This window comes from Scomber scombrus, chromosome 4 (assembly GCF_963691925.1).
Source record: "Scomber scombrus chromosome 4, fScoSco1.1, whole genome shotgun sequence".
NCBI classification, from domain to species: Eukaryota; Metazoa; Chordata; class Actinopteri; order Scombriformes; family Scombridae; genus Scomber; species Scomber scombrus.
Genome location: NC_084973.1, coordinates 26,375,529 through 26,391,209, shown reverse-complemented (window position 1 = coordinate 26,391,209; position 15,681 = coordinate 26,375,529). Strand labels below are relative to the sequence as shown.

The following is a 15,681-nucleotide window of genomic DNA, read 5'->3' as shown; positions in this document are numbered from 1 at the left end:
ATGAAGAAAATCTGTCTCAGAAAATAAAGGCCTTTCTAGATCTGAAGGTGTACTCTCAAATCTCCTTGAAGTTACTTGTAATCAGAAATACTATTAATTAAACATAGTTGAATAGTGTCTTCTGTGGCTCTGAAGAGACCACTCCAATGTCTGAAAAAATAACCCTTACACAGTCACTCTTAGACTCTTAGTATGGTATGGAGCTTGAAAAATGGGCCTTTCCCAGGCAGGAAGGGTCTTTTTGTGAGCTTGACTCATAGTAGGGACTAGAAGACAGGGTATCTCAGCCCCTGTTGCTTTTATGACTTCACCGTAAATGAAACAGTAAATTGCTGGTGTAACCATTTACAGGAAAATTATAGTTCCTAGTTTTGGCCGTCAATTCTATCGATTATTATTACATTCAACACAATGAAAGAAACAATTCACAGAATATACTTAATGAAACAAACAACACCAAAGCAATTGCTGAGATCTGAGAACATAGTAAAATTGATACAATAAAGGGCAAAAAACACAAGGTAAAACCTAAGTGTGTGCACCAGAAATGTCTGTAATAATAACTCCTTGCACAGGAAAATGTGTACATGCATACAGTAAAAGTTAGTACTGCAGATCAAAATTGGACTAGGAGACTTATCTGTAAACTGGAATGGATGTTTATGACAGATACTTTGGTTACTGATTTTACTGGAGGTTCATTTAAATCCTGTATGATTGTCTGACTTTGTTTCTTCCCCACTGGTCATCTTTTTTAGCAATTTTGCCATGTTCCAAGGTATCAGAAATCAACCAGCCAGGCATGAAATCGAAACATCCCTTTAAAGTGCATATCAACATATGACCAAAGGCATGTATGGCCATATGGGTCTTTGAAAATTACACCTCACATCTCTGCCTCTCCTCCATGCTGTGAGTCATCTCAATCTGTTTTCATCGCCTCATCTCAGATAGATAACCCATTTGAACACCTCCTCAGGTATTCGCTGAGGTACAGTATGCAGCTAATGACACAAATATACCACACACACCCCACCATTTATCTTCTTACCACCATCATTTCTAAGTCAATTAGCCAAGTCAATATGCTGTGTCAGTTATTACCCACATTATACCATAGGAAAATTACTTCTATGCAGTGCAGACACCTCTATCAGGTTGACACATAGGTAAAAGCAGTTAAATGGAAATCAGGATGAAAGATTGACGGCATAGAACGGAAACATTCCCAGATTGGTTCTTCATGACTGCTTCAGTGAAGAAGTTATATGGAAACAGGAATATTGTGTAGGAGGCATCATTATATGAGGATAATTAATTTTAAAGTTGAAATGAAGACCCCTATGTAAAGTAAGGAAAGACAGACAAGAATGCAGTGGGTGGCATTAGTATGCATGGTTTCCCTCTCCTTCTCCGTCTTTCTCACGTCCCGGAATTCTCTACTGCAGTCTGATCTTCTGTGCCATCACCAGCTCTGCTACATCATCTTCCAAGATCCTTTATTCCCTGTTTTATCTTAAACATGCTATGTCTGTGACAGCAATGTCGCATGGGGAAAAAGCATCTGAAATCTTCTTTTGAGAAGCTAAGGAAACTGTTGTGACACTCGATCTCTAACATTATGCTGCCAGCTGCCGGCTCCGCAGAGAAGTAAGAAGGATGTACATTCCTGCCAAGGGGACATGGTTAAAATTTACTACAAGTTTTGAGATACAAACACAGAATGCAAAGAAACTTTCAAAGAAATGCAAGGCCAATGAAATATATATGGAGCTGGGGTGACATAGAGAGTGGGGGTTTTGTCTTGCAGTCACGCTGCTAGATGAATGTTTTGTATTGTGGCGGCAGTCGATACAGAATAAGCTATTTTCATTTCCCTGTTGATCTGAACAACCTATACAGCAGGCCACCTTTGCTGGCTTGTGTGGACTTTATCTGAAACTTTTATTTCAGTATTCATAACAATTTGCACTTCGTTTACTTCGTTATAATTTCCACATTACATTTGGCAGGCAGCATTTTTTTTTTTTTTAAATAAACTGAGTGGTGAACATCTGGAAGTCTGGAGTTTTTGTTGCCAACATGGAAAACAGTCATTAAAGCAGTTACTTGAGTGTTTGTGGAGCCTATTTTGCTTACCAATAAAATAGCACTATCACCTGGGAATCCTGTGAAAACACAAACCAGCTTGTCCTGGTAAATATTGAAATTCAGTGTTATTACAGTGTTATGGCTCCATCACCAAATAATAATTTCTCTAAGCTCAAAGTGTCTAATTTAGTATCGCTGAGATTTCATGCAAATCTGATCTTTTCCTAGCTGAATGTTAATGAGCTTTACAGATCTGTAATTGAAAAGCTACACCTGCACCTGGCTTGTGTGATTTGAAAATGTCTGTATATTACTCTGCAATCAGTAAGGATTTACAAGAGTCCATTAGTATTGGATATTTATATTAAGGAAACATCAGCACACATGATTTCATCTGTTGCAATAAAGTGTGATCAATGAAATATGGTCAATAGGGGAATTTACTAATAGAAAAATGATAACCTGAGATGTTCCAGTCACTGTGAATGTTGTTTTATTTCTTTCACATTAATGTTTCCAACCTGTCTTTCTTCCTTTTTTAATTTTCCTTCTCTCCTTCTTTTGTGTATTTTTGGTTCATTTCAGTCACATTGCATTTTAATTTGGGCTGGCATCCTTGAAATTAAAGGAAGATAAAAGGGAAACTGGCGCTATGTTAATATCTCTTTGAAGATGGAGTCAATCTGGCAACAGAATGCTTAGCCCTTATTTTCCCTTCCCTTTCCCCTCTTCCTGTATTCAGCACAGTGGATAAGAGATACTGTAGACTCAGCTTAGCAATAGCTTACCTTAGGTGGAGGAACTCTTAAAGCTCTTTGCTTTCATCTTGCACCTTGTGGCAGAAACCAGGTTTTGTTTTGTGTTTTTAATCGACATCTGGACAATGAATATTTATCTATGTAATTTCTGCTTATTTGTACACCCTTCCCTGCAGAGAGACACTGATGGCACCTGTCTGGCTGGAAGTATAGATTAACCAGTATTGCAGTTTGTATGATGGAAATGTACAATGGATGTGATACAGCTGTATATCAAGGTTGGGAACTCAAGGGAAGCAAAACTATTTCTGCTCATAGGCTGCAGGGTGCTGTCAGACACTGAATAATGGCTGCACAGAATGTATATGTGTGCAGTCACAGCCATTATGCAAGTCCTTCATGCATTTAACCTGAATAATGCTCTATTAGAATTGTAGATAATGAAAATGTTATAAAGTATACAGAACTTGGTACATTGCAGTGCAAAACTCAGTTAATCGCCGGACAATTTTATGTAAATTCTGATGATGTAACCTATAATTTTCCCCAAGAGTTACTCTTGAGAATCGCTCCACAGTGAGGCAGAGTTTCAGCAAATACTACAACACGAACCAGTAAAGACTACATCTGTAGCTACCCTTGGAAACAGCTTTTCATTATTTCCTCAAGAATGTGCAAGAATGTGTGAGTTCTGCTTATATAATAATTTCATTAGCAAACATTTTATGTCCTTCTTTGTTTCATTACTGTTCAATTTAAGAGCAGCTGAGGGAACATAGGATACTCGAGCAGAGCTTTTAAAGTAAAATATGTGAAGTGTGAGAACCAATCTGCCAGAGTTTGATGACACCCGTATCAGAACTCTGCACCCAAACCTCCATCTTGTCTCGTCTAAGAGCCGGCGAACACGTCATGCTATAACTTTAATACCCAGTTAATTACTCTCATCTTGACCTGTCGGTAAAATGAGCCTGGCTGCCACTGCTGCCCATGTTTCTGTTATCTGTGCAAAAATGCATTAGCGTGTGCCCCCTTTAATGGCTTTAATTAGTCGTAAACGGAGCTGATTCTCCTGTTAAGTGGAAGAGGAGTCGATACTGTAATACAGTCCCAATACGCACAGGCCCAACTCTATCTAGTCGGGAAGGTGGTGCACAGGAGGATAGTTTGAGGGCGGGCTGGATAAACGCATTCAGTAATAAAGAAGGTATCACATACTCCACACCATATCAGGCAGCACTCACTCACTGCTCTGATATGAGAAGAACATAATTAGAGTGCTGCTGCTGTATTGACAGAGGAATCCTTATGGAAGGGCTGTTTCAATGTCAGTTACATAATGTAGAAAAAGTTTCCACTCGAGCAAATGAAACATCAGATGGGCCTATATAGCGGAGGGAAAGGGAGTTATCTCTCTGTCAAATAAAGTAAACATATCCTCAGGATGAGTGGAGAGACAAAGAACATTGGTACATCACAATTGGGAATAATAACAAAAGGCTCAATACAAGCCTTTTTTTCAGTCTTTCACAACTGACAGCTGTCTAGAATGACACTGCCAACCAAAACACATCAACGTTATTTCAACTGTAGTTGACAATGTTTGCCCAATAATTGCTTCCCCAATAAAACCTTGCAGATTCAGTAAATGGGGCTTCTTTTTGAGGAAGAGGGACCCATAAAATACATGTTAGTAAACCATATTTGCTTTCATCCGCTCATCTGCAATAAAGTTTCCAGTTTCCAGTCTCTCCATTTGCTGAGTAATGCTTTGCCCGGCCAGTGGTGAGGTGCATAGCTCTTACACTGGATGAAGCTAATGGCTGTTTATGGTTTCTAATGCATGACGCTGTTGCTTTTGAAATAACAGGTCTCTATTACAGGGTTGTGTGCAAATTGAATCCATTGATGGGAAATACTGTGATACCACAAGTGACCTCGTAGAGTTTCTAAACGTACATCTTGAACTATTTAACCGTCTACTTTTGATGGAACAGTACCTCTATATGAAATTTGGCTACCTGAAGAAGGAGCTCATGAAGTGGGCAAATTTTCCAGGCAAATCTTAATGGGTGGTGGCTGGTGTTATTGATCATCTATACACATACATAGACCTCTATTTAAAGCCCACAGACAGACATACTCAGTTGAAAGATTGAAGTCATCTTTCACCAAAAACCAGCTCCCCATCATTAATGTCAGCTGTAATGTAATAGGTATTCTATCAAAATTGATCACTATCAACATTATTTTCAACAAAAGCAAAAACAGAAAAAAACAAAAATGAACTTGAAAAATACAAATCGTTCTTTTGTATAATTCAAAATCATCCAAATATGCAGAGCAATTTAAAAAAATGTAAAGCTTGTTTAATTTGTTGCTGTTTTCTACCTTTAGAAGAAGTTGAAAACACCAACAACTACATTAATGTTTTTTATATGAAAACTGTTAACAGTGAGGTATCTTGATCATCCTGTGTAATAAAGTAATTTTGAGATATATTGTAGTTATATATTTAATTTATATAATATACATTTATATTGATCTGCTCTGTCATGTGTAGGCACCTTTAAAGGATTATGATACAGTGTCACAGTGGATTTTTGACATAATTAAATCCCCTATAATATATATTTTTATATAAGGAAATTTATAACATGTTTTGCCTTTTAGCCACTTAATTTTAATACACAAAATGTATGTTTTCACTGTATTCTCTATATATTTAAAAGTATGCAGCTCTCTTTTTCATTTTGGTGTTAATTTATGTTAGTCAAAATTTTGCAAATCAACACTGCATGAGATTACAGATAATTTATTAGCTGTCTCAGAAATATCTTTGATGGTACAATAGGTTGTTGACAGTAGATCTAAACTGTGGTGTTGATTTAACCACTCCAATCTGTGTGATTTCTCCGTTATCAGTAGTCCAGCAAATGAATTCCTGTTTGTCATTTCAAGCTATTGATCACATTCTGTAGTTTCCAGCTCTAATTTCAGTGATATGGCAGAGTAGGCAACGACAAATAAGGAACAAACCTTGGGAAGCTCCTGTGTTAACTTAGAGGGGAAGGTTTACCTATTTCATGGCTGTTTCTCCTGACTTAACTGTGGGAGATGGGAATGTAACATGTACCATTCGCCCCTCTTGAAAATCGGGTCCACCCCCTAAACTTTGTGTGAGGCAGCAAGCAGCGGGGTGTCCTGGCAGCCAGTGTGTGCAGTGTGCACACACGTATGTCAAGCTCATCCTGCTGAAGTGTGTATGAGCTGAGAGTAAAGTGGAGGAAGAGTGTGCCCTCTCTCCTGTCTCATATTTCTCTGTGGTGTAATGTACCGCCTATTCATGTGATGCCTTTTAAAAGGCATGGTGGGAATCGCTTCACAGTCAAGCACGAAACTCAATATGCTAATGCCTTCCAAGGGAGCGATGGAGGGGGAGAAAACATAACCTGTCAATTACCCGCAGCAAAACCACTGAAAGATTTATTAAAAAAACACCTAAAATGTCCACAAGATAAAGGAGCTTAAACATGCGATATATATCAAAATACAAGCCATCACTTGTTTGGCTAATTACAAAATCATGTCAGTAAAATTAACCTCCTCTGACTCAATGGCATCAAGTTTAAGGAAGCATATGGCAAATTTATCTTCATCAATTACGACTTGAAAATGCCAGGTGGAAATGTTGGGCTTTGATTTATTCTAACAGAGAAAAAGGCTTATCTGTAAAAACTCATTATAGAAGCAAGTGGAGCGGGATCTGTACTTTTGTTAACAGATACAAAATGCATGGATACAGCTTGCAAAGAAAAAAAAAAACAATACATTACACATACACCGTACATCTGTAGACGCTGCTGTAACAGCCAGCCTCCTTCCGGTGGTGGCACAGTTTCACTTGCGAACCCTCATGAGTATCTGCTGGCTGAGGACCCATGACGGCACAGTGGGACCAACAAAATTGGTTTCAAACTATTTCGTTTCTCACACAGACATCATCAAGACCCCTCAGCATAATTTGTTTACAGCTCGGAGATGGAGTGTTGGCAGTGCTCATCTCCCTCACTGGAATAATTGCTGTGATGATAGGCTTTGCTGGGAACACGTACAGGCATGAGAAAACAAGCACCATTTCTGATTAGAGGTTGTGGAAACCAAGCCAAGCTGACATGCCCGCATCATTGACATATCCCCAGTACAATCTTTGCGCTCATTAGATCAATTCTTCTTTTGTGCTCTCTCATACTGAATGTCAAAGGGATTCCATGGGAATTTTTTTTACTCAGGTCTACCTCCCTCTCTAATGTGTTTAGAGACGTGTCAAAATGCTTCACTGCAGGATCTAAATGCTGTTGTGTCGATCCTACATGGTGCCCTGATGTAATCATCCTCAATACTTTCAGATGGATACATTTCCATTTTGAGACTCTATTACTGACTGATACACATTTGGAAGAAAGAAGACATCTATATAAACACGTAATGTAGGGTAATAACTGATTGCCACCATATGACTGAACGGACAAAAACTAACACACACCTATATGAGAAAATACAAGGATTAAGATGTCAAATCACCATTTATGGGCACAGCAACAAGGAATGCATAGCACTGATTTAAGCAAAAAGGCTAAATATAGAGGGAAAGAAAGAGTTTTCCACCAACTCAGTATACATAGGTCATGACCTCAGCATTGGGTGTTGTTTCAGCTTCAGATGGGACTCTGGATTGTGGGATTTAAACCCATAGATAACATATGGTCCTGTAGTCCACGCAAACCTCATCAGTAGGGGAAAATCCATGTCCGCTTCTCTCCTGCCAGCCACCAGATCCACACTGAATCCCTCTCCATCATCATCCCTCTATCTTCCCACCCCTCCCCACTGCTTCCCCTGAGCCCAGCAGATTACAGATATCATTATAATGGACGTCCTGGCAGGCTAGCTGCGGTCACATTTAATTTGCCGTGGCCTGATATCTACACAAGATAATCAGCATTTACACCTGAGAGTGAAGACAGAAAGATGAGCGACAGTGTGTATGTGGGTGAGACAGTAATAGAATTAGAGAGAGAAGAATGACCAGCACAATGTAAGAGGAGTAAGAAAAAGTGAGAGTGAGGGAAAGATTGTAAAGAATTGGAAGGAATATGTATTCAGCACACAATCCACAGGGACAAAAGGAGAGTACTGATGAAGCACTTTTCAGATTTGCATTTTAATAAGAATAACCTACTTTGGGCCCCTGAGATGACTGAGAGCAAAACCTGATTCACACAGACGTCCCTGAACACAGATGTTACGTCTTAGCTTGGAGGGAGTTGCCTTTCCTTCATACTCTATTTTGCTCTACGAGCCCAGGCCAGTCCAATTACATTCAGATAAACAATAGTGTTGTACTTTGAAAGCAAAGGTTATAGGGTGCACTTATTGTAGAAGACGAGTGGGATCCTCATTGATTCCACTTTTATGCTTGTGATTATGTTTAGAAAGTCTTATTTTGCTCCTACAGCAGTTGCAGGATTATGCATTTCCAACTCAACAAATCATTTCACTTCCACCTGCCACTGAGGACATTGATTTGTGTATGAAAGACAGTTATATCTGCCACCTGAAGTTTGTGGAATTGTTGTATAAAGCCACCAGAACAGGTATATATTATATATGTTTAGCACCTACGGAATGAGCTTTCACTTCTATAACAGATCAATTTCCCCTGAGCCAAGGAGTGATGACCTATTTCCTTTGAAGGCCTCCCCATACATATTTCAGCTGTGAACTACCTACGAAGCTTACAGGGAGACACATTACAGTCGTGAATGTGTTGCAATGTCGCGGTAGGAAAGCACAATCTGTCACTGAGTTTCTGAAAGGCTTTGTTCTAACTCGGTCTCTAATGGAACTATGGCACAATGTAAAATTCAGCATTCTATCTATCTATCTATCTATCTATCTATCTATCTATCTATCTATCTATCTATCTATCTATCTATCTATCTATCTATCTATCTATCTATCTATCTAGGTGTAGGTGTTTTCATCTTTAACCCCCCACGTCTTTCATGTAAAAAACACCTATATACGCAACTATTCATGCAAGTCACATAGAAGTGGTCCTATAGAGCTCCACTTTGAAAGAACATTAATAAGGAGAGGAGTAGTCCAATAATGCATGTAGTATGGAAAGGTGACATTTTGGTTTAAGCGCCTCAACGTCGTGGTGCCAGGGATTGAGTAAGACACAGCATCAGAAAACCAACTCCCATCTGTTGAGATTGCAAACTAATCACAACAACAGGCAGATTCACACAGGATGATCAGAGGGACTGGTAGGGAGTCCATTTTGCGTCACCAGCACTAATGAGATCAACATGGCTAAAAATACCAGAGAATATTTATCTACCCATGAAGGGAAAAAAAGGTCCTTCCTCAGGATATCCTGATTGAACATTTGACTGTCCTGCTGTTAAAACCGCCACAGCCAATACAGACTGAGTGCAGACTGCTGATTAGGTCGTATGTCAGCAAAATGTGGCTAATTATATCAAAATGTCCTCTGAGTTTACTTAAGCCAAGTATTGATGAACCTGCCTCTTTGCCACCATCAAGCTCTCTGCTGTAGGTCTATGAGAGAGGAATTTGTATATGCACATACTGTATAGTTTATATCCAACAAAGCTTAGATAGATTTTTTTAATTGATTAATTGATTGAATCTATCTATCTATCTATCTATCTATCTATCTATCTATCTATCTATCTATCTATCTATCTATCTATCTATCTATCTATCTATCTATCTATCTATCTATCTGTTAATCAGATATGCTAAACCTCCTCCTAACTATGATCAATGACACTGTACTTGGATCAGCAGGCCACTTTATCTATCTGAGTGGCACCGCAGCCTGCATGAAGAGGCATGGAGCAGGGTTGACTTATAAGGCTGACAACAGCTCCATTCATGCGTCTAATTTAAGAGCGGCTCCTGCTCTGTCTAATTAACAATTTACTTGGCCATCAGTCAGCCTCCCCATTGTGGTATAATCAGCGTCACCGACGTTCAGGCAGCTCGGCGCACTTTCACATCTGCAATTGGATTAGAACAACCATGCAACTTTCATGGATACACGGACAGAAAAGTGGGCACAGTGAGTTCCAAGGACTCAGCGAGAACAATTGTACTGTGAAACCTCAGATTGAAAGATGACACTGCAGTGGAGTGAGATGGGCAAGGTGTTCAACAAATTAGCCGGCTCATGTTTGTGCATGCTGGGAGCTGCAGCCATGTAATTTTATTGTCGTGTTAAAGGAATCAACAGATGCATATTTGCTCCCATGAGGGGGGAGGGGGGAGGGGGGCTTCCGTGCTGCTTGCTGGCTCAGCTGGTGAGTATGTATCACGACTCTGGTGTGAACGCAGCTCTGATGCAACTGCATATTATGTGCAAATTTCACTTTTTGTTTTTTTAAAGGGTTGGGCTTAGGCACATTGGGAGGTTTGATCTGCTCTGTCATGCGTAGGCACCTTTAAAGGATTATGATACAGTGTCAGAGTGGATTTTTGGAAAAAGACATAAATAAATCCCCTATAAAGACTCCACCCGCCCCGCCACCCTAAAGTTGCATAACGCTTGTTCATCTGGTCCTCCCTCCTCTCCCACACCCTCCTCAAGACGAGAGCCAACACTTACTGTTTTTTTTTTTTTGTAATCTTTTTTATTTTAGAGGAGGAATGTAGGGAGTGGGGGGTTAGCATTTACAGTGCATTTTCTGCACGGAGAGGATTAAGGACTGGTAATCTGAAGGGATAGTGTATTCCATTTCTACTGCTTTCTCTATATTTTCGCCCCTTAGCTTCCTCTGTATAAACAAATAGAATTTTACTCGTTTATCCACTTAGTTTCTCTGTCTTGCTGATTAGTAGTGAAGGGCTGGGATAACCTAGAGCGGACGGTTCCAAGGATATCTGAGGCCAGCATGCCTCTCTGTGTGTATGTATTTGTGTGCGCGTGCGTGTGTGTGTGTGTGTATCAGTGGGAATCTGCGTGTGCATGTACTGTATAAACAAATGCAGTGCTACTTGAAGGCCAATTAAAAGAAGCCCCTGAAGGAGCGTGCTCATCAGGATGCAGTGAACATACCAGCAGATCCACTCTCAGATAGCCTGCTGCAGTCTGTCACCGTAACTAAGGCACTAATACCATTAAGATTCTGTAGCACAAAATGTTGACATCTCCATCCTTTAGACTGACTGTAATCATTAAGAAATATTAATACAATAGCTGATCAGTAATGAATGAGGAATCCTTGCATGACTGAACAATTCCGCACAAATATTTGTATCTTACCGCACTGTGTTTCGCGTGTCTTAAAATGCTAATAGTAATTTATATAATATTAACAAATTAATATTAATAACAGTCCTAATTCAATATAAAACCATCAATAGAAAACAAATTGGCACAATCATAAAAATGAACATTACTAAAACAAATATAATCCTGCCAAGTAATATCAAAAGTTGACCATTTGCAATAAAATGTCAATTAAATGGGTTATTAGACTGTACTAAAATGCAATATTCTGTTGTTATATTGCTACACGAGCTGCCATGTATTACATAAAGATTATCATCATTAATTGTAAATAATGTCTCTTTTTATACTAATTTATTTATCTAATTTTATCTCAAAAGATGTTATTATGTCATTCAGTAGTGCATTACATGAAGAGAACAATTACATTTTGGACATATTTAGAGGGATTAAAACTATAATTTATAAACTCTTATTACACTGCCTCTTGCTAAGAATTTTTTGTCATGAATCTGGATTACCAGATAAATGAGTAATTAGATGGGAATATCATTGGTGTCTAGGAGAAACAAAGACATTCTGTTGGCAAAAAAGGCGGCGTGGTGCAGATAAGACAACACAAGTGGAGGCATGACTGATGTCTGCATTGTTTGGAGGCAATTACCCTTGAATTAATTCCTGTATTTACCCTCATTGTCCAATGGGAGCCCAGAAGACAATGCAGATGTGTTTTGTGTCAGTAAACAACTGAATTGCCAAAGCAAACCTATTGTTGCCCTCCTTTGATGAGATTTGGACTTGGGTTGCAGCCAAACCACATGTTGCAGTCAGCGCAGCAGTGATGACTCTTATTGACCCCTAAAACTTAATCACAAAGGGGCAATAAGCAATCTGTGACCTCTATCGGCCTCTATTGGTGACCAGAAAGAATTGCAACAACATAAACAGGACTTATTATCTCCTCTCAGGCAAAAGTAATGAGAATTATTGTTAATAATAATAATCATACATTTATTTTATACCAAACTTTTAATTTATAGAGAGCTCAAAGTGCTACAGTATTAATAACACAGGACATACAACATAAAGACAATGGAAATAAGAGTTAAAATAAAAAAGTCTACGGTCTAGTCTAAGAGACTACGGTCTTGCTGCCCTCAGATGGTTAGGAAGGCTGTTCCACCAGTGTGGTGCAGCAGAGCAGAAGGCTCAATCCCCAGATCCTCCAGAGCTTAGTGCTGGGGGCCCTGCGGTGCAAGCTGCTGGCAGATCTAAGGGTGCGGGTGGAGGTTTGTGTTATGATCAGATCCTGTAGGTAGGCGCGTGTCGTTTAATGTGTATTAGTCTTCATAGATAAAAAGATCTTGCTCATAGCACCATCCTCAATTGTTAAAGAGTTGGAAAAAGTGAATAAATGAGAATGGGGAGACTGGGAGCGACTTGAAATTCAGGCTGAAAAGCTACAAATGAAAGCCAGAAATCTCAGTACCTGGCAGTGTAATCAATGAGTCAGTTGTATTGATTAACAGCCTTCCCAGCTACAGATAAATCATGGTCATTTTCTTTTATGGAGTATAAAAATCCTACATATTTCCCTTTGAATACCTCTGGGGAAGATTCATGCTTTTCTTGGTCTCATTGCTGACCTTGGCCAATTAAGAGGGAAAATAAAAATCTCAGCTAGAACTCACATGAAACTACACACTACTCCTTATTGATGTAGCCGATGTTTAAGAAAAATGCAGAACTACAAATTATTTTCTTTCTCTCTCTTTGCTCCGGCATCCATGCAGCTGACATACTGACATGTGATATAAGACGCTTTAACTGGAAGAACACATAGAAGGCAAGTCAGAAAAACAGCAGGCACTGTAAGTCACCTAACCATCAGTTTTACATGTTTTCTTTTTTCATTTACTTACTCACTGACTCTCCTCAGACCTCCCCATACACTCATAAACACTACACCCACACACACATTATCCCTCCCAGCCCTCCCCCTGTGCTCAGATACACACCCATACAAACACAACGGTGGATCAATTTCACATTCCCTTTCAGGATGCGGAAGATGCCGTGTCTCATTGTCAGTTTATGGCATGATGTTTGATCCCACCTAATGCCGCTATGCAAATGAGGTATTGTTATTCTTTTTTTTTTTGAGTGCCATCTTTTTTTTAACAGCTTGATGTGTTCCAAACAATTATCTCGCCACCTCAGATGCTGCATCTTGTGGCCTATTTTTTGAAAATAGGGCAGAGTTTTTGGCAAAGCACTACCAAAACAATAACAAAGTTAACTAATTGAAAAAAATGCCCTCATTGTGTAGTGGTTTAAAACTCCTGAAGAGAAAGCTTTCAGTTCCACTATAATGGTTTTATCCATTCATTTGGGCTTTATTGGCTTTGCTTGGCAGTAGACAGAGAGCAACAGCACCCCGAGCAACAGCTTTCCCACAGAGGCATTTGATCATATGCTGACTGGGTGAAAAAGAGTGTAAATTAAAGTCCCTCCTCACTCTGACACTTTAAACACAAGACACGACAGGCCATATTTTCTCCGCCAAATCAGGATGCTGAGAGATGGATACCAATTATAATTGCGGCAGGGGGAAAAAATCAGACATAGGTGTGTGTCAGGAGCCTGGTGCTAAATCACATCAGCAGTTGGATGATGAAAACCTGGCTGTAGGGTCTGTGGGACCCAGAGCCATTCTGTGCCAATGAAGGGGTGTGCACTTGAATTTGCATCACCCTGTGACATATCAAAGAGAATGCACAAGTAGATGTGCCTCTTTGATTTTGCTAGTTGTGAAATGCAAAGTTACTCTGTAGGCCCACAATAATCTGCAGCTTTCTTACCATAATCCTGCAGTTTTAGCCAAGTAATGAACAACGTGAGGAACAGCATGTTGCATAAGCACTCTCTGTGTGTGTGTGTGCGTGTGTGTGTGTGTGTGTGTGCGTGTGTGTGCGCGCTCGTTTGAATGTGTGTGTGCTAAGGCAGTGTGTGCAGGGGTGGGGCAGGGTGGAGATAAGGTTTTTCCACAAGCTCTTGATGGAACAAATTGAATGTTACATACATGCACTTATCCCGTCGTGGTGCTGCATATCAAACATCACACGGCATGTCAGTGTTATTCTCTCTGCTCTGCATTACACATATTCACAGAGAACAGGCACCTGCCCCCCTCCATCTATACATGCACGCGCGCGTGCACATTCACAGCCTACGGCATGATACTGCCAAGAAATGAAATTCTTAGCCATTTCCGGCGGGAATTGATGAGCATGTCCTGCCCTCATTAGAATAGCTCCAAGTCCAGTCGGTGAAATCTACAAGGCCCAATTTCCTGCCACTTTGGCGGCACCCCGAGTAGAACGATGCCACAAAAACACCAAATATAAGCCAAGGAGCTGGAGAGTAAAGCGGTATTATTGGGCCGCCAAGCGGACCATCTGCAGACTTCATCAAAAGCTCAGCCCACAGTGTCCAGACGGGCTGAAGCGGATGCCCGGGTTAAGTTGCGATATCACGCAGAGCATATTGACCGCCACAAACACTACATGGCCTCTCACTCTCTCACGCGCACTCGCTCGCTCGTGCACTTATAAAACACGCACATAAAGAGAAAAAGAAAGGGGGACGCACAAAACCAGCTCTGAATTATGGCTCAATTAAGAGCGACTGAGTCAAGGTCGTTTACAGTGGCATTATCCGTAACTGATAGAAGCGCTGCTCATTAGTCCGCTCCAAAAATAAACAAATAATTAAGAATTGTGCAAATTCGAGATGTTTATGCGCATATTGTCAGTCAAGTACCATTTTAGCCAAACCCCGAAGGAGCCAGCAGAGTAAACTCCAATTAGGACATCTGATGTATGACTGGTTGTGCCTATTCTCTTCAGATCATTGACATTGCCCGATGTGGATTTTACCAGTGCGCAGTAACCCATCAGTGTGTCCCTGTCTGCCTTGTGTGAAAACTTTACAGACGCCCTATTGTCTAATGTGTAGTCTACTCACCATCAATAATAACGGTCTTCATGATTTAGATGGGGGTGAAAATAGAAGCTGTATAAATCCAAGTCAAATGTATCCCAGCGCGTGTGGAGACAGATAGGGTATCCGCTGTTTATTGCAATTTATGGGTAATTGCAAATCCGGTGCACGGTGGGAGACGGACAGCCTAAAGCACCCCTGCACCCTTCAAACTTTAGCCGTAGGTCTTCCCGAGTGGGGAGCCACGTCTCCGGCTGCACCCAAGCTCAGTCATTTGGACGAGGGAATAAAAAAAATAGTCAGCGATAAATATCCAAATTGGGATCAGTAGACACACCAGTCGACACCTCCCCGAAATATAGGGCGCGCAAACAGCTCCGGAGAAGAGCTCAAAGTGTTAACACACAAGTGAAGAATCAACGACACAAGCGAAAAATCAGTATTGGATCCATGTTTTGAAATCGCAGCACATATCCAGTCCGATCACTTACCCCGGTGTATATTTCC

The 15,681-nt window shown here is 40.3% G+C and overlaps 1 protein-coding gene across 1 annotated transcript in view; it reads right to left on the bottom strand.

Moving 5' to 3' along the window:
* rtn4r (reticulon 4 receptor) overlaps positions 1–15,266 on the bottom strand; it is a 42,146-nt gene extending 26,880 nt beyond the window's left edge. The window contains exon 1 of the mRNA XM_062418053.1: positions 15,199–15,266. Within this exon, the coding sequence (XP_062274037.1) occupies positions 15,199–15,220 (22 nt within the window). The 5' untranslated portion in view covers positions 15,221–15,266. The remainder of the gene's footprint in view (positions 1–15,198) is intronic.
* Between the last annotated feature and the right edge of the window lie 415 nt (positions 15,267–15,681).